Source organism: Corticium candelabrum, chromosome 6, assembly GCF_963422355.1.
Source record: "Corticium candelabrum chromosome 6, ooCorCand1.1, whole genome shotgun sequence".
Lineage (NCBI taxonomy): Eukaryota > Metazoa > Porifera > Homoscleromorpha > Homosclerophorida > Plakinidae > Corticium > Corticium candelabrum.
In genome coordinates, this window is record NC_085090.1 from 8,110,818 (window position 1) to 8,130,343 (window position 19,526).

At 39.6% G+C, this 19,526-nt stretch overlaps 3 protein-coding genes across 6 annotated transcripts in view; 2 read left to right on the forward strand and 1 right to left on the reverse strand.

The window, feature by feature from the left end:
* LOC134180982 (serine/threonine-protein phosphatase 6 regulatory ankyrin repeat subunit C-like) overlaps positions 1-14 on the forward strand; it is a 4,054-nt gene extending 4,040 nt beyond the window's left edge. Inside the window, exon 3 of the mRNA XM_062648163.1 lies at positions 1-14. This exon is cut by the window's left edge and continues 513 nt beyond it. The gene's annotated coding sequence lies outside the window, so the exon portion shown is untranslated.
* Positions 15-75: 61 nt separating this feature from the next.
* Positions 76-3,299, forward strand: LOC134181354 (elongator complex protein 5-like). The gene is made up of 8 exons (XM_062648621.1): positions 76-153; positions 245-305; positions 515-595; positions 651-707; positions 1,582-1,769; positions 1,974-2,170; positions 2,246-2,344; positions 2,952-3,299. Exons 1-8 carry the CDS (start codon positions 99-101, stop codon positions 3,162-3,164), a joined length of 951 nt encoding a protein of 316 aa, XP_062504605.1. The 5' UTR covers positions 76-98; the 3' UTR covers positions 3,165-3,299.
* A 154-nt stretch (positions 3,300-3,453) lies between these two features.
* On the reverse strand, positions 3,454-18,776 carry LOC134181340 (uncharacterized). Of its 4 annotated transcripts, none has more exons than XM_062648601.1 (25): positions 18,306-18,776; positions 17,389-17,973; positions 15,957-16,021; positions 15,808-15,894; positions 15,647-15,745; positions 15,502-15,588; positions 15,358-15,423; positions 15,151-15,289; positions 10,187-10,441; positions 9,779-9,912; positions 9,571-9,711; positions 8,215-9,505; positions 8,010-8,147; positions 7,136-7,261; positions 6,948-7,064; positions 6,718-6,846; positions 6,203-6,343; positions 5,998-6,123; positions 5,802-5,924; positions 5,615-5,740; positions 5,405-5,542; positions 5,281-5,349; positions 5,087-5,212; positions 3,759-3,890; positions 3,454-3,695 (listed from the first exon to the last, which is right to left on the reverse strand). In XM_062648601.1, the coding sequence occupies exons 1-25, from the start codon at positions 18,712-18,714 to the stop codon at positions 3,592-3,594; spliced, it is 4,953 nt and encodes a 1,650-aa protein (XP_062504585.1). In that variant the 5' UTR covers positions 18,715-18,776; the 3' UTR covers positions 3,454-3,591. The 4 variants fall into 4 exon arrangements, 3 of the variants coding, with proteins under 3 accessions (XP_062504585.1, XP_062504584.1, XP_062504586.1); XM_062648600.1 differs by having other exon boundaries at positions 17,377-17,973; XM_062648602.1 differs by lacking the exon at positions 18,306-18,776 and adding an exon at positions 16,084-16,162 and having other exon boundaries at positions 17,389-17,518.
* Positions 18,777-19,526: the final 750 nt, after the last annotated feature.

Here is a 19,526-nt window from a genome sequence, read left to right on the forward strand (position 1 = left end):
GAATCGCATGATAATAGAAATGAAATTATTGCGCGCAACTCTTCAAGCAAGAGGACTGCGAGGTCACTCACATACGGGCATCTGTAATCTGTAATGTAATGCTTTCTGCGCTCGTAGAAGGAAAGGAAGCTTCGCAGATTATTTTAATACAAGGTAGTTTGTTGATATAATATATCTATACATATCAAATGCCTTTAATTTAAATAATTGTTTAAGTTTAAATTAATTTTTGTTTTTCATGCAGATTGTGTTGGTCAACTAGGAAGAGCACTCCTTAAATGTTTTACTGTATACGCTGCTAAACGGTATAATGTACTGTCAGTATGTATTTAACTTAATTAATTAAATTTTTGAATTTGATATGCGTGGGTGTGGTTTAGACATACAGATACCTCAACTATCAGGCAGGCAGACATACAGATGCCTCAACTATTAGGCAGGCAGACAGAGTGATTTGCAAACGTGATCACCATATTGTGCATTTGTATTCTACAGTGTAGTTATGGTCTTACAGGTTTGATCGTGTCTGTCTCTTCAGTTTGGATTTTCATCCGAGTTTGTGGCTTCAGGGATTGGACAAGGAGACGACAGCGAAGTGATCGAAGCATCTTTGCTACTCAGTGAAACGATCGTGATGACGTATGTTGCAGGATTCGAGCGTTTGATGGATACAGCAACATACTACCATGGATTCCAAACAATGAGAAGTATTAGAGATGATCACAATCTATTATAGAATGTGAAATACAGACACAAGTCTAGCATATTGGCACTGCTTCATGTAGTGAGTTGGCCAGACTTTTGTGTAGTAATGGACCAACGACCAGTCAGTTGGAATGCAGTGCACGCACTCATTGTTATCGATCGCTGGTGTTAATTAGCATGCCAGGCGATGGATGTGATCATGTCATTAATTCTTTGTACATCATGTCACAGGGAATGTTGTGTTGATTTCAATGCATCACAAAATAAAAGAGAAATAAAGTTATTTCATATTATGAGACAAAGTTTTTGTCAAGACACACAGATGAGCTTGTTCTGTATATAAATTTTTGAAACAACTTTCTAAGCGACAAAACAGCAGGGTTCTAGCTAGAACCGTTTACCATAAGAAAAACCGGTTGGGAAAGTGTTTGATGGTTGAACGTTGTCCAACTGTTATGTTTTGTACACTCAGTGTTGACAGAGAAAACACTATACATGACTGACAATCACGAATGCTGTAGGGCTTTACCTGATTTTTATGAAATTAGAGTTCGTTTGATATTGAGGTTATCTAAATCGTTTATACAAGTACAATACAGTGTAATGCATATTTTTCAGTAACTGTGCTTTAGAGTTGAAAATCTCCACAAATGTTAAGGGGGCGTGGTCAAAACAATGTGCTCTGGGCTGCAACCTTAGCTAGAACCCTGAACAGTACAGAAATATACATTGAATTTGCTAAGCTAGACTGCAGGAGCAGAACTCTACTACGTGTTTGTGTGTGTGTGTGTGTGTGTGTGTGTGTGTGTGTGTGTGTGTGTGTGTGTGATTTTTATTTTTTATTTATATTCTGTGACAGTTGGTTTTTGGTTGTAGGAGTTATCCTGTCATGAGTCTATCCGACTCACTAGACGTTTGTCAGCTACTCGAGAGCTCCTATACCGATGAGACACGAGAAAAGCCTGCTGTTGTCGTTATTGACTCTCTGTCTCCACTAATAACACAATCGTCAACTTCATTTACTTGTCACACTTTGCAGAGTCTGCTGCAATGCAAGCAAAATGGTCAGCTGTGTTTATCATTTGTTTTTCTGTTGTGTGTTTCTTGTATGAAATTGTAAGAAAAGTGAACTGCCATAAGTCAATAGTCTGTAATACTTGCTAGTCTCGCTTTCTTAATTTTTATTTATTTATTTATTTAATTTGTATCGTTTGCTGGAAAGATTAGTAAAGCTTATTGTTGTGCTAATAAATCTGTTGTTGCTGCAGGTTGCTCTGTAGTTCAAGTCATTTGTCTCGTGCATGCCGATCTTCACAACGATTCTGATGTGGTGGCTCTACAATACATGAGCTCTACAATCATCAGTCACAAAGACCTCGAAGAGAGGTCTATTGACTCTGAATCTGGCTTCTCTGGACGATGTGAAGTTACACACAAAAGAAAGAGTGGGAAGGTTGTGAAGACAGTAAGTGCACGTGACGCCTGGTTGCAAGACTGAAATATTGTAGTGCATTCTATTATAATCCATTTCTTATTTCAGGTAGAAAATTACATCATTGATAAAGTCTGGAATCTTTCAAGTACAGAAGGACAGAGTCAACAGCAAACACCAGCTCTCGAAGATACCACCTCTATACAAGTAGGTTGCACATCTAATCCTAATTTCATCTACAGTAAGGCTGTGTATATGGTTGTCATCATTCTTAGTTCTTGCTCTAACTTATTTGACTACATGGCCATAATCATAATTGGTGGCCAAGCTTGAAAATGAGAATTTGTATTTTGGATGTGTTTTGCATGTAAAACTTGTATGCAACTACCTCATAATTCTCCTGTTTGTCTCTAATACACATGAAATATCCCAACATACTGTGACATTGTCCTTTGATAAAGATGTTTGTGTTAAATTTATATCAGCCCAGACGGGAGTCGAGTTGATGGCATTATATCTTGCAATTGTCAACTATTGCTCATGCTGGTGTAGTGTAAAGTCAAATTTGGTTCTAACTTCTAACTCTTGATGCCTGCAATTAGCGCAAACAAACACGTCATGGCCATGACATTGTACGAACTATAGACTACACAACAGTCAATTGAGGTTTCAAGTGGTTTGATAATAACAATATTGATAAAATATATTAATTTACAAATTACAATTTTTAAAATATAATCAGGCAGATATACTTTCAATAGGGAATTAAAATTGCTTGTTATGTCAGTGTCTATACCACGTTGTGCTGTTTCAGTTCGATCCTGCTGCTAATCTTACGTTCAACGTTCGTCTCTCAAATAGTGAACGTGTTGCCAGATCTCATCTGGTTCTGCCTTACACATACACAGACAGTGAGAAGGCTGCGCAGTTGAGTGGTGTAGCTGATCAAGGGGGAAAGATCTTTTATGAACCAGACGATACAGATGATATAGACGAAGAAGACCCAGATGATGATTTGGATATCTGACAGCAACAGTTTTCAGTATTAGTAGAGCGTTTCTAATTTTGGTTGTGAGATCATTTTCAAGTGCTACTATTCTTTACTCAAATTTAATAAAGATGTACTTCAGTTTGAAACGAGAGATCCAGTAAATCCCACAGGAAAGACATATTGTCCTGTAGCTATTATTTAAATAATATTAAAGACAAACAGTCAAATATCGTGGTGTTATAATATAGTCAGTAGTGATGCATTGGTACTCAACAGACTCGCATCATTAGCAGATCATTGTCTTGCAGAAGATAAAAACGTCATACTGTAGTGTATTGGAATTTGAGACAAAGTGTAAATCATTATTGTCTATAAAGTTTAGAAAATATTTGATATCAATAAGCAGACAAACGCGAACAAACATATAGACATATGACAATCAGTACTAACTGTAAAATACACTTCATGAATCTTGTGACTGTATTGTGTTACTAATAAGTCTGATAGTAAATAATAACATTCTAAAGTACTTCAGCATCCGAACTAGTAGTCCAAGCAGATTTTTGACTAAAATAGAAAAACCATTGATATCAATATGAGATCATAGACTGACTTGCTGGCATGTCTTACTGGATGAAATCCGTAAACCTTGATGCTCTTCTGGTCTCAGAGATTGAGCAATTCTCAGTGATTCAGTAAATGTTTCCTCAGCTTCATCCAACTGTGAGAGATGCATCTGACACCAACCGATGTTGTGCAGCACTGAAGCACAGAGATCAAATTACTATTGTCACATCTGATAAATAACAAATAATTGATATCAACAAAAATTCTCCAATCCCATAAGCCTCGACACACACACACACACACACACACACACACACACACACACACACACACACACATGGACAAATAGATAAATGTTAAGTTAAGCTTAGGCACTGCACGTGATTCGACGTCAACCTGCCTTTAGAGACAGGGCCTCCATGTGCTACGTGGGGGCTTAGGGCCAGTGCTGCACAATCCACCTGGAGCTTGGCGGGAGTCATCCAGATGCACTGATAATCTGGGACTGGATACCTAGGCCCACAAGTGCCCGTCTGCTGCATGTTACCGCAAAGCCGGTGGTCATGTCCGCCCCAGTCGATGACCAGGTACTCATTTATACTCCTGAGTCAAGAGAAGCAATTGTGTGTAATTTTCTTGCTTAAGGAAATTATGCCGTAGCTTGCCATCACTGTGACTTGAACCTGCAAAAATGAAAGGTCCCAGATGTTTTCATTCTCCAAATGCACTCTCTAACCAATTGAGCTACAGCACCACACCGAGTATCGTATCTTAACACACACACACACACACACACACACACACACACACACACACACACACACACACACACACACACACACACACACACACACACACACACACACACACACACACACACACACACACACACACACACACACACACACACACACACACACACACACACACACACACACACACACACACACACACACACACACACACACACACACACACACACACACACACACACACACACACACACACACACACACACACACACACACACACACACACACACACACACACACACACACACACACACACACACACACACACACACACACACACACACACACACACACACACACACACACACACACACACACACACACACACACACACACACACACACACACACACACACACACACACACACACACACACACACACACACACACACACACACACACACACACACACACACACACACACACACACACACACACACACACACACACACACACACACACACACACACACACACACAATTAACAATATATTTTGGCACAGTTTTCTCACATGACGCAGTCAATATTATCTTCCCACTTCATACCTAATCATCCATATACAAACAAACAACTGTATACCAATAACTTTTTGTGCTGGCTGTAAAACCATTGCAGCAGCTTCAACTTTCATTTGCATGTAGAACAAATCTTTAGCTCTGGCATAATCTCTCCAAGTATATGCTTCCCTTGCTATTAGTTTTAGCGCTACACATACATGAATAAATGCATCAACAATGGAAATATTAGCAAACTAGACATCACAGAGCTCATACTACTGGCCTTCTCATCTATAGTCACCGCATCAATTTTCATGCCATATGTAGCAGCAAGGTGCCACAACACTGTAATCAGTAAAGTTATTATGTACTGGAAAGCAAGTACTAGAAAAGATCTCACTGTCCACTATTTCTTGATCACAATTTGAATACAATAACAGTATGTTGAGAGATTTAGTAAATGCCTCTCGTGCTTGATAAAGTACTTGTAGATCTTGTTCTAGCATCAGCCCATAACAATCTCCAAGATATCCATAACCTACAGCACAAATACAATTGGAATGCAAACACACAGATATAATAAACATTCAATACGCATATTACTGCATACATAGACCAGCTTCAAGGCAAAGTGATAACTGCTTCTGTTCTCTAATTTCTATAGACTGCTCAAAATGCTTTACAGCATCAGTGAGGTTATCCATCACATAATATACTGTACCAATAAACCCGAGAGCTGAACAGAAAACATACAACCTTTAATATGATGTCATGTTGAGTCAAGAATGTTATCAAACTATTAGCAATGTCCAAATGATAAGTGTCCTCCTGCTGGTACAGTTTTAATGCTTCCTTGTAACACGTCAGAGCTTCAATTAAATCACCTCTATCGAAAAGAGTGTCTCCTAATTCTTTGATTACTGTATAACATAAATAAAAGTTAAAGCAGTATTGTAATACAAAAAACGTTAACAGATACAGAACTATACTGACCATCACATAGTCTGTAACGCGAATCAGGCATGTTTGCCTCCTCGACTTTCCTCATCTCTGTCAGTTGTTCAATGCACGTTTCCATGTTTCCTAATTTCCTGTTACATTTAGCAATTTGCAGTTTCCCTACAATAACCAGAATTGTAAACAAACCGGAAAATAATTTCAGTAGTACACAAAACGTATTAACAATCAATTCACATACAACTGAAAATCTTCCAAATTTCTGACGGTAGTAAAGACAGAGCAATAGACAAAGCTGATTTTGCTATTTCCAATGCTTCAGTAAGCTTGTCTTTTGATCCATTAGGTCTTGTAATCTCACACTCACACTTGAACTTCATGACTACATAAAGACATGAACAAAAACAAAATCATAATTTTACTGTCTATCCGCACTTTCATTCTACATACAATATAACATATCCTTGCAATCATATATACAGAGTGTCATTCAGTCAACCATCATGGCTCTGAGTCTCCATTAACACTTTCTCTATCATAAACGCATGCTTTTTAAGTTTTAATTTCACACAAATACAACATGTCACGTGATATACAACAAAACCATAATGAAAGATTCTGTACATCTCAATACAGTTGACCCTGACACTCTTTAACTAATATTGCTGTCACTGACAAGCACTAGATGCTTCCCATTTTACAAGCAAATAGTTAAAAATTGATTTATGAGAATTACAAATATACAAAATTTCTCACCATCAAGACGGTCATAAAGAAAATTGTAATAATCAAATCTGGAAAGCAATTTCCATGACCTATCCAATAAATCAACTGCTTTTTCAAATTCTCCAAAAGATAAAAAACATTTTGATAATGTTGTCATCGCTATATAACAGAAATCACAGTATGAGGTTAATTTAATAAAACTTTGACTTGCCACAGCATTACATTCAACAATAAGAAAATTTATGATTCAAATTATTTACCTTTGATCTGATCATATTCCTCCATATCATTTAACTTTTCCATCACTTGTTGGCATAATTTCATTGCTTTGTCTTGTTTACCCCTCTTTAAGTAGTTCTCTGCCATTTCACATTCAACTAACAAATAAATAAACTGCCATTGCACCAAACACTACATAGACTAAACAAATTTGTCTTTAATTTAATACCACAAGCAAATTCACATCCAAGTTGTTCTCCACGATTTTTCATCACCAACATCAGCTCTTTCAGATAAAACTTTTCTTCTTCAAATTTCTTTAGCATGCGATAGCATTGATGAACGTTCTCTAACACTACAACAAACGGTTAATTAGAGTGAGAAAATAAAACAAAATATAAATTAAAATGTAATAATTACAGAAAATATACAGACTACTAGCAATACAATTGGGTACTTATAACAATGACAATAATGATCTATAAATCTGACTATCATAATCAATGAACAAAAACATGTCAAAATCTTTACAAACAATGAAATTCCAGTCTGAACAAAACTACTTACCTCAAGCTGATCAAAACAAAATTATAATTCAATTATTGATTATTTGATTATCATCACTAAATAAATATTTGCTTGTGTTGTCATCTAATCATTGCAAAAACCATATCCAGTTAATGACAAGACAACAGAATGTCAGATATAATGTCATCAAGACAAACAACTTATAAACTTACTAAAACTGAATTAACTGACCCCTTCCCCTACCTTCAACATAATTAATATAAAGGAGTCTCAGTCAAATGCTGTCAGTTAGGAAAATGCATCAACAAATGTTTTCATACCTTCAAATGTGTCAATAAACTATCCATCATCTCTTTAGTGTAAACTACATATACTATTTATAATCACTGGATTACGTCACGTATTTCACACAACATCATATTCTGTTGTATGAACTTTCTAACTTTGTTAAATTAATTGTTTTCAAACAACTATAAAGTACTGAAATTGACATCATCAACAAATTCATCCAGAAATTCTGAACAATACAGATGCACTCCTGGTCTATAAATACATCATCAAATGTCTTATCTTACCATGTTTATGATGTCCATGTATTTCTTTCTTCTCATCTGGTTTTAACTCATCAATCATCTTCTTGGTTTTCAGACTCAAATCTAATGATTCCTTTACTTTCAACTTTTTAAAATATGCCTTACTCAAAAGATTACTTGCTAAATAACACAAAGTGATAACCAATACACAACACATCTGAATCAACAAGTGAAGATGAAGTTATACCTTCTATGACCAAAGTGCGTTTACCCTCATATGGAAAACTGTCCAACTGCATCACTTTGTGGTACCATTTTTCACACAAATAACATAACCTGTCAGGAGGCTGGAACTGTGAAAAAGTAACACATGTATACCTAACCAAATCCAAGCAAGTTGGTATTTCTACATCAGCTAGCAATACATGCTTAGCCAATGAATACGAGTGAGAAGCAAGTTGAAGTCGTACATCACTTGGAACACAATTTAAGTCCATTGCACTGTGCGGTCTATGAGACAGCATATTCTTACAAACATCAGTTATTTTAAGTTCCATCTCATCTGGCTGCTGCTTGACACGTTCCATCACTGTTGACTGCACCAATGGATGAATATTCAAAGTGTAACCTTCTGCTGTCTCGTGCCATTCAACTAAATTGTGTGAAGACAAAGTTGAGACACACAAGCTGTATTCATAATTGGCATATTCATGAAACACAAGAGGACGAACAAGCTTCTCTGGAATGTCTCTTGAAGACAGAAATGATGCATATTCAAGTAGAGACAACGCTTTGGGATTCTCTCTTGCAACCAACTCAATGTCCATCTGCCATGTCAGATGAGCATGACTAGAAGACATCATAAAACTTCTCACATTTCTTACACCATTTTTGTCACGTTCACTTATATCTAACTCATCAATATTCCTGTCACTCAACCGTTTCAAATCAGGAGGCTGAGTTACATTAGCTTCCATGAGCACTTCACGTAGATGACTTGCTCTAAAGTAATGCAACAGTTTGTCAAGATCCAATGCCAAACCCTCAAGTTCAACTTCATTTCTTTTCAACAGTTTGTAATATTCCTCATAACTTAGATGTGTCTTTCGCATATACGTGCCTGCATGAGCAAGAGCAATTGGTAGCTTTTCTATGGGAGCTTCAACTGACAATTTGGTGGCTGCTGCTGTTTCTTGACTGTTGGACGGTTGACGACCAGACCACATGGCTACAGCTGCTACAGCATCTTTGGCTTCCAAACAACCAAGAGAGATGACATGATTTAGTGATTTCTGTAACACAGAACAATCATCACATCGAGTTGTGATCAATACATGGACACGAGCAGTTGAACGAGGAAGAATTTTAGGCAGAAAAGAGAGATCATCTGCACCATCATACACCAGCAACATCTTAGAAAGCTTGGAAATGTGGTTAAGCAGCACTGCATTCTTGTCTTCTAATGGATTGCTCTTTAACTCATCAAATCGACTTTGAGAACGTGAAACAGAAGGAGAACTTAAAGACAAAACTGTGAGCTGCAAATAGACAATGTGCTCATTGTTAACACAAAACTAACAGTAATGTGAGTCAATGTGTTTACATTGTGTATGACTGAGTTTGTCAGCGTTGCCCATGATTCTGCATTGAAATACAGCACTCCATCACTATACAGATATTTACATTGAAATGCATATTTGGCTGCCAAAGATGATTTGCCCACTCCGCCCATTCCTTTGATCACCTAAATGCAATACACAAAACAATCGGTTGACATCAAATGTTTCATTGACACTGACATGTAAACACACCACACAGCAGAATTTCAATGACGTACACACATGTGGAGCCTTTTCTCCCCACATTGTGTTGGACAAAATTGTCAACTCATTCTTGCGACCACAAAATTGCTTTTCTTCCATTAGCTCATTGGGAAACACTATACCTAACACACAAGTAGGAGATCACACGTTAATGGTGCTGGTCTTTCTATGAGTGATCGGCATTTTGCAACTGCATGCTAGTAAATTACTACATGCTAATTAAGCTAGGAATCAGCAAACAATATAAATAAGATAACATAACACAACTACATCCAATATAAGCTTTCAGTAAAATGTAACAAAACCAGACTATTCTAGACTTTGTAAAGCTGCTTGAAAACATGAATATAAAATACAAATCTAAAACAACAACATCACAACATTATAGTCTCTTACTTGCAATGGCTTCTTCCTTCTTCTGCTCTTCAATCTCTTTTAGTTCAGCTTTTACCTTCTCCACAGTTGCATTGTCTCCTACCATCGACTGCCATTTGCATAGCATCATAAATGCTCGTTCCTTCTTCGTATGAACCTCCAGTTCTATCATCTCAACATCATATCTGCTCATCTTGAGACGATCAGCCAAATCACGCCACTTGTCACCCACAATGTCACACAAATCAAACAGCTGAGCCTTCAATGACCCACAACCTACAAACAATAAATTAAATTATAAAGTTGAAAAATAAACCAATAGCTCCTCCCACTGCACGTCACTTTGCGTCTCTGTCTCGAGAGCAGCAAGGGAAGCTGCAGCAACCGAACATTGTGCTTACAACTCGTTTGCTTTGTGTTCAGGAAACACATCATAGTAGATGTGTGGCTGCTTGTCTTCGTGCTCTCTGACAATATCAAAGAATTTCTGAATACTTGATTCAGATTTGTGCATGAGCGTGTCTACAAAATCCTGTGCCCGTTCTTGCCAACCGCCTCGTGCAGACAGACGCTCCTCCTCTTCACTAGAAAGCACTTTCTCTTGGAAGAGAACGTTCACGTAAGATGACACCATCAGTTCGTTGATGAGATAATCATAGTGCTTACGAACACGATTCCTCAACGGACAAGCAGTTGCAGACATGTTCAAACAACTCGAGAAATTAGGAAGTAAAGAGTCTCCTACAGTAACGAGCCAAAAGACTTTCTGCGCTTGCAATTGTCACGTGATCATCTCTTGCTCGTGCTAGCTAGACTAAAACGCGCACCAGAGTTAGTATAAGGCTAGCAATGAGCCGGTTAGTGAATACAGCCAACTACTGCATCTGTGACAAAAATACAAGAAACCTAGGGGTGCATTCGAATACTAATTCTTGGAACTGCCACAATACCAGAACTGTTGGAACTTGTTGTGGCACCTAGGCCACTAGTAGGTACTTGCGTTTGGTTGTTAACACTAGTTGGCAGGACACGCCTTCATTAATTAGCAGCTTTGTTAGTTGTATGCTATAGAGCACTTTGTTCATGAGCTCTTATTATTCTGTGGAGAGACACATTAAAAGTTCCGAGTCTATCATGATGAACACAACAGATTTGGATACTCGGCAGGATCGCTTCATCTTTGCCGAGGACAGTGTGCTCTAGGAGAATTCAACGATATAGCAACCAAGCAGCTTGTCGACGCTTTACGCGTGCTAATGAAGGCACAGCAGAAGCAGCATGAAGAGCAGATGGCAGCACTGCTATCACTTCTAAAGAAGCAGACAGAGAAAGGTACGGTGAGTAAACCAATTGCACGAGCTTTGCCTGCATTTACTCCTTTCGATTCATCCATGGAGCTTTGGCGAGATTACTGGTTACGTTTCGGCACATTTGTGGAGGCCCACAGCGTTCCTGAGAACAAGGCAGCTCATGTGCTTCTCACAAACCAAACACCAGTGATCTACAAGACCTTGACAAACCTGGCAAGCCAGAAGACTCCACCAACGGCGTCAATGAGCTATCTCTGAAGGAAATTGAGGAGCACATGGTGGAGCAATTTCATCCCAAGCATTTCATAGTACACAAGCGTTTCAAGTTTTGGAGTGTGATGGATGGGAAGCCAGGTGAGACAATACAAGAGTTGACGGCTAGAATACGTCAAGCTGCGGTAATGTGCGACTTCACAGCAATTACTGACCCACTGGATGAAGTGATGAGAACCCGTTTTCTCTGCTCAATCAGTAATGAGGCTGTGCTAAAAGCTGTATTCAAAGTGGAGGATGAGTTAATGTTTGCACAAACTATCCAGATAGCCACTGAACCGGAGGAAGCCGCAGAGGTTGCAAAAGAGACCGTGTAAGAAACCGTGTACGGCCCTCATCACACAAAAGCAAGTAGCAAGGTGCAGGCGAGCAACAAAGTTTCCCCGCCCACAAGATATTCTAGGATTTGTTATCGATGTGACAAGACAGGCCACAATTCCAAGGATAGTACGAACTGGGAATCTGTCTGTAAGTATTGCCAGATAAAAAAGACATCTGGAAAAGGCCTGCAGGAAGAAAAGAAGGGTTACCTTACCCCATCAGGAGGCAAGGCAAGAGAGGCACAACCCAAAACAAGAAGCCTGGAACAAGGACAATCATATCCAAGGGCAAGCAGACTGGCATACCAGAACTACAACTGCCAATCAGGCTGAATGGAAATCACACTGTCAATTTTGAAATTGACACTGGAGCGGGTGATAATTTCCTTGGCAGTAGAGCATGGATGTGTCTAGGTCAACCTATGCTAACTAAATCAAATAGATAATTCAAGTCAGCAAGCCTGCATAGTTTGCCAATATTGGGGGCACTGAAGCTAGATGTTCAAGTGACACAAAAAAAGAACAGGTCACTTCTGAGAAAAAGGCACTTGATTTTCAGATAGCAGACGTACCTGATCTGAACTTACTAGGAAGGAATGGCATCGCAGCACTGGAGTTGTCAGTGGATGCACTTCTACAAGATGACAATACATCACCTAACCCAGAGATTCACTCTGTTTCTGAGGACGTCAAGCCTAATGCTGCTGGCATTGCAGAATTACAAGCGGCATGCAGAAAACTCTGTGACGAATTTCCAGATCTTTTTGCACCAGGCCTGGGTACATTAAAGAACGTGGAGTTAGAAATAAAATTGCAGACAGATGCCCAGTCAATTTTAAAAAAGGCAAGGCTGGTACCATTAACACTTCAAGAAGACCTCAACCAAGCTTATGAAGATGGAGTTAGAAAAGGAGTGTGGAAAAGAGTACCATTAATGGTACACCAGTGGTGCCAGTGAGAAAAAGTGTTTTGCCTGGTGAGTCCAAAGCATACTGCGTGTATGTGGAGACTATGCAGTAACCGTGAATCCACAACTGGAGACACACAGGTATCCAATACCGTCTCCAGAACAGCTTATGCACCATCTGTCTGGTGGATGCTACTTCACCAAGATTGATCTAGCAGATGCATACAGCCAGATCTTATTTTGGGTCATGAATCTCAGAAATGACTGGTGCTCAGCACACATCAGGAAGATTTACTGCAACTACGGCTACCATTTGGAATCAGCTTGGCTCCAGGCTATTTCCAACAAATTATGGATCAGGTAACTGGAGATTTGAAAGGAGTGGCTGTCTATATGGATGACATTTTGGTGAGTGGTTCATCTCCACAAGAACATCTGAGCAAATAGCAAGGTCTATTGCAGCGTCTTACCGAGAAAGGACTCAGATATCGGCTGGAGAAATTTCTGTTTGCTCAACCTTCCATGGAGTACCTGGGACATCTACTGTCTCATCGAGGCATTGCCAAGGGTCCAAAGGTTGATGCAGCAAAGAAGATGCCAGCACCCACAAATGTGCAGAGTCTCTGGTCTTTTCTTGGATCGGTACAATTCTACAGCAAATTTCTTCCCAACTTGTCCACAGTTCTCACACCACTCCACCAGCTGATCAAGAAGGGAAGTGCTTGGAAATGGGACACCCAAGAGCAAAAGGCCTTTGACAAAGCCAAGGACACATTGACGGCAGATACCGTGTTAGTACATTTCAACCCAACGTTGCCTGTGGGGATGCGATGACTCAGAGATAGGGCTGAGAGTTGTTTTGTTTCACAGGTATCCTGATGGCACAGAGCGTCCAAGACTTTGACAAATACACAATGCAATTACAGTCAAATTCAGAAAGATGTTCTGGCTATGAAGAAGTTCCACCACTTTCTCTATGGCCGAGAATTCATTTTAGATACAAACCACAAGCCTCTGTTAGCACTTTTCTGTCCTACTAAAGCAACTCCAGCTCTAGCAGCAAATCGTCTGGTGCGTTCGACCCTGATGCTGAGTCAGTCCTCATACACAGTCCAGTATAGGGCGTTTGCTCAACATGGCAATGTGGATGCTTTTAGCAGAAATCTTGTGGAGACAGACTCTGACTTCAATGAAGAGAAAATGGGGCAGACATGGATACAGTATGTACAGAAAAGATGATCTGTGAACAGATCAACCCCATTGACCCAAAGATACTTACCAAAAAACATTAAAAGACCCTGTCTTATCAACAGTGATTCGTTATACTAAAGATAAATGGCCTCAAAACAGGAGTAGCCAAGTAGTAAATTGTTTGGTGTTTCACGAGTCTCCAAACACGATTGGCTTGCAACGCAACAGAGACCGCGTTTCACAACTGTACAGCAAAGTTGTAAAACTACCACCTTTAATAATATACACATCAACCTTATTGTTAAGTTTGACGTTGCACCTTTTACAGAGTTTGTTTCATAGTTTGTCAAACAAAGATCCAGCTTGACAATCTACAAGATATTTCAAAAGAGATCATGGTGTCAATAGATAAAGGTGTATCAAATCTTAAAATATAGGCAAGAGATGGGTCTCTAACTTGGACAAGTAGTGGAGTTGAGTGTCTGCCTGGCCTAGGTCAAAGAAAACCGGAGTCTTTTTAAGTTAAGCTAACTGTCAGACACATACAAATCCTACATACATGGCAAATGGCAAAATAGTAAATGGATAAGGAGCTGCCGTTAAACAGTAATGCTCCCAGCCAGATAAATGGCTGGGTTCCTGTGCACTAAGTAGGAGCTATGGGCCGTGCTAAGTAATTTCCTGGAGCCTGGACAGGTACTCGCTGAAGTGTGGCAATTGTATGTAAGTTTCTTGCCCAAGGAAATTATGCCATAGCTCGCCATCACTGTGACTTAAACCTGCAAACCTGCAAGGTCCCACATGTTTCCTTTCTCTAAACGCACTCTCTAGCCAATTGAGCCACAGCACCACACAAATAAAAACGTACACACATACATACATGATGTCCAGTCAAATATACAGATGCGACTCTAGCATTGTCATAACTATTAGTGTTGTCAACAGACATGCCAACATTTAGCACAATGCATAGATAAAGCTCACCATCAAGTTTGTCTTCATCTGATTTGTTGTGATCAGCTTTGTACAGCTTCTCTTTCCTAAGAAGCTTCACAGTAGCTATCCTAGTTTGCAATCTTTCTATTAATGTACATGTGTGACTGTATGTCATTGGCTCTGCCACCTTCATCAACATCAAAACAATTCTATGAGAATCAAATCAAGTGTTTGTAAGTTACTGTAAACTGTTACTTGTGACATTTGTTCTACATGCGAGTGAATACTCTTTTGATAGCCTTCAACTGCATCACACATATCCTAATAGACATCAGATTCCAAAATCAACGGAAACATTTTACAAACAGTAAACACACTACTGCAGTACATACAACATACATTTACATCTCTTGCAACGTTATGTTCTTGGAGTTTCATTCTTGCACAACAAGCACCAACTGAACAATCATCTTGATTCAGCTGTAGCTAAACCCAAAACAAAAATTGAGTCCAAACCCTTCCATTACTTAGTTCTAATCCTCACTGCAATCTCAATTTTGCCCTCCTCAAGTTTGCCCAATATTGTCTTATCTAACTTGTTCAACTTCTTTGTGTGCTGGAGTTGCTTTTGTATACCACTGACCTAAAACGTATACTTTCTTCACAACACAATTAACAACTGCACAAAAATCATGGTCTGATCACCTGTTTCTTACACATTTGCAGATCATCAGCCACACCATCAACAACATCAAACAAGTCACTGATACACTTGACAGTCTTCTTGAATTGCTGCACAAATTAACCAACATGATTAGTAGCAAGCACATTCAAATAAACATAAACAAGAATACTAATTCCACTGTTAACGATGAAGACAAAGTCGCCTTGTTTGTCTTAAAAATTCCTGATGAACTCTCTACATCCAAAATCAGAAAACAGCATGACTATAGCTACCTCATGACAACATGAATACAGTACCTCTAACTGAACTGAACAACATGGCCTGTAATACTCACTATGTCCAACCTTACAACATTTGAATATGTAGTATTCGGTTCTAAAGTAAGATGAGAATTCTAGCTTACAGTCATGAAGTCATCATTGAAAACAAAGTAACTTTTTACTTAAATACTAAATATTACCGTATTACCCCGCATTTTGCTGCATGCCGGTATATGCGAGTTTTACCAAAATTTACGTAAGGCAGTTCTGGTAACTAAACCGGCATGCCGGTATAGGGTGGGGTTTGCCGGTATAGGGTTGGATGTGGGCGGCGAGGGGTACTGCTGGTGAAGGCGATGCGATAGATATTAACATCGCGCACGTGTTCCATGATGGCGGAGCAGGATAATGGCAATCTCGAGAGGCAGGAGGAAGACACGACTGCCGTGGAAGAGCATCAAACAAGCGTTGAAGACGACAGTAGTCTAGCACGAGAAAGAAAATTGTATAGCATTGCCACGAAACTTTGCGTACTTTCAAAGTACGACGAACTAGGCGGAAACAAGTCAAAGACAGCCAAAGAATGCGGAGTCTCCAGGCAATGTGTCCAGGATTGGCTAGAAGCTAGTGGTCTTACAGACACAGAAGAAAATGAAGAACAGGATGAAGAAGCAGAGGACATGGAAGAAGTTGATAACTGAACATTACTATTTAGTGTTGTAAGTTGTACCGTTAGCTAAAGAAGCAGAGGACATGTAGGAAGAACTTGAAGACTGAAATTTACGTTTTAGTGTTGTAGTTTTGTTCTTTTATCTTCTAGTTTGTCTCTTTGTGAATGACCCATGCACACCTGGAGAAGCAGTCGTTTGACCCCGCATTTTGCTGCATGCCGGTAAACCCCAGAGTATACCGGCACCCTGGTCAACTCGGCATATACCGGCATGCAGCAAAATGCGGGGTAATACGATATCACTTTATCGTTGCCATGATAAATAACAGTCACGCTACCATACCCCTCAAAAGGGAAACAAAGTCAGAGCTAAACTAGATGGGTTTAGTCAGAGAAACACTTGTAAACAGAATATCTGCCTTGGCTCAAGAACCATCATTTGCACAGAGTAGATTGGACGGTGCCTCGCTGTTGGTAGATCAGTTACACACACACACACACACACACACACACACACACACACACACACACACACACACACACACACACACACACACACACACATGCAAGAACGCATGCACACAGACGGACACACACACACTGGCAGACTATAACACCCTCACTGTGCATTCATGTCAAGAATTAATTATCAAACGTACTTGTTTGCTGACCTGTATGAAAGTCCTGAGAGTTGTCTCTATAACGCAACGACGGTAATGCAGCCGAACACTCTGGGAGTGATGCAAACCCAAATTTAATCTCCACGGCTGATTCAGGCAAAACTCTTGCAAGACGTTGAAGAAACACGGGCCTCATTTGTGGACTAAGAAAGGCAATAATAAGACGCACCATTGCCAATCCTGGCAAGCGGATAACCAACAAACAACTGTTTGAAGGCAAAATTTGAACAATTTCGATCTGCGATTCTGTGAATTGGGCAGTTACAGCAAGTAAATTGATTATCATGTTGCTCTGCTTCTCAATTGCAGCTCTTTCAACTCCACTGACAAGAATTGTAATCACAGCCTTCTTAGCAACATGAATAACATAAGCCCGTTTGCTCTGTGAACAAGGGATTTGACCACATGCTGGATGTGATGTAATATTTTCCATTGGAACATCAAGTCCATGAGCCAAAGCAAGTGATAGGCGCTGCGATTGTTTGTTGAATTCTTCCAGTAAATCTTTTTCCACAAAAAATTGAATAGATTTTCTGTCAAGTCTCTGATTAGACTTGTCATCACCAGAGCCACAATCTAAACATAACAAAACAGGCAAGTTGAGAAAAATTTCAAGTGCCTAATGATATATTCAGAAGTTAAATGCCACTTATCACATTTAATTAATTAAAACATATCCAATTTGACTATTTGGAATTTGCTCCTGTAACTGATTACAACACCAACACGTAAAAGTTCAAGTACAAGTTGTAGCAGTTACTCAGACACTCTTCAAACAGTTGTAGCTCAAACGTATTTTGAAGTTTTAACTGCCACTTAATTCCACTGTTGAGTTTTGCGCCCCTGAGACCTAAATTCTACCTACCGGTAATTGATGTCTGAATTCTAACACCCACAGGTAGGCCTACCTGTTTTAGAATACAAATTGTCACTAGAATGCTGCAGCTGACGTTCTGTCACGTGCAAACTGTTTTGTTCTGCTACATCATGACTCTCGGTGTTGTCTTGACGTTGCACATGTGGACGAAGCTGCCTCTCCACGTCACGTAATGTGTCATCTTTTGTCTGAAGAAGAACATCACAAAATGTGTCGAATGATCCGGGACGTTGTCGACGAAGAAGCAGATTTAGAATATCCAAAGCCAAATCCGTTTCTACTATAGTTGGTGCGTTGAAACGGTCTAAGTCGTCTTGACTGATCAGGTCTTTACTAAAAAGACGTGCCGGAAGCCGATTGCGGCGTGGACTCAATATTTCGGCCACTTCCACTAGTTGGGGCTTCAACCGTGTTTCCCACTGGTGTTTTTCTGTAGCCATTTACTTAGTAATCGCCAACAGCAACTCTGTCGAACAATAGGCGTGTGCTCACGTGAAACCAGCTTCAGATACAGAGCCGTAATTGTACCAGACCCTCTCGCGCTGTCGTGCCTTGCTCCCGTATGTCTGGCGGGAGAGTGTCTGGTACCGTACGAGGCTACAGTTGCGCGACAGTTTAGCTATTACCCCTACTACGTATGGAATCTATTGTAAAGGAGTTGAGCTACAAACTATTACACCTAGTCTGCAGCAATCACAATGAAAATTACAGCCTAATTAAAAACTTATGAAGATTTAGCATCATGTTTTGTTGTTTCCAAGATTTGACTTCCATAAGTCAGTGTCAATGTACAATACCATCTGTCTGACAATCTTTGCTACTCTGATGATTGGATACTTATTTCCATCCACTTCATGTTGTAATTCATTTAGCAAATTTTGTTTATGTTGCCCATGAAAAAGCACAGCTATTTCCTTTGCTTCTGTATAGCTTTGTATGTCAGCGATATCCTATGATAGTCATCTAACGATGAATCAAGCCCTCTCACTCTCTTTTTGACTAACCTCTCTGCCTCGTCCAGCTACTCTAGGTTAGGAAATAGAGATGTTGTATGACCACGGCCCACACCCAATACAACAAAATCAATACTTGCGTCAACAATGTACGTTTGAACTTCCTATTCATATGCCTGACATGCATCCTCACATTCCAACACATTGATCGGAACAAACACCAGCTCTCGAAGATATACCACCTCTGTACAAGTAGGTTGTACATCTAATCCTAATTTCATCTACAGTATATGGTTGTC

Excerpts from the sequence above, each read along its gene's own strand:
- LOC134181340 (XM_062648600.1), bottom strand. The coding sequence starts at position 18,714 with ATGGCTACAGAAAAACACCAGTGGGAAACACGGTTGAAGCCCCAACTA. Across the intron at positions 15,895-15,956 it reads CATCGTTAACAGTGGAATTA|CAATTCAAGAAGACTGTCAA; the intron begins GTATTCTTGTTT and ends TAATTTGTGCAG. Across the intron at positions 9,913-10,186 it reads GAAGGAAGAAGCCATTGCAA|GTATAGTGTTTCCCAATGAG; the intron begins GTAAGAGACTAT and ends CTTGTGTGTTAG.
- LOC134181354 (XM_062648621.1), top strand. The coding sequence starts at position 99 with ATGCTTTCTGCGCTCGTAGAAGGAAAGGAAGCTTCGCAGATTATTTTA. Across the intron at positions 306-514 it reads ACTGTATACGCTGCTAAACG|GTTTGATCGTGTCTGTCTCT; the intron begins GTATAATGTACT and ends ATGGTCTTACAG. Across the intron at positions 708-1,581 it reads TGGATTCCAAACAATGAGAA|GAGTTATCCTGTCATGAGTC; the intron begins GTATTAGAGATG and ends TTTTGGTTGTAG.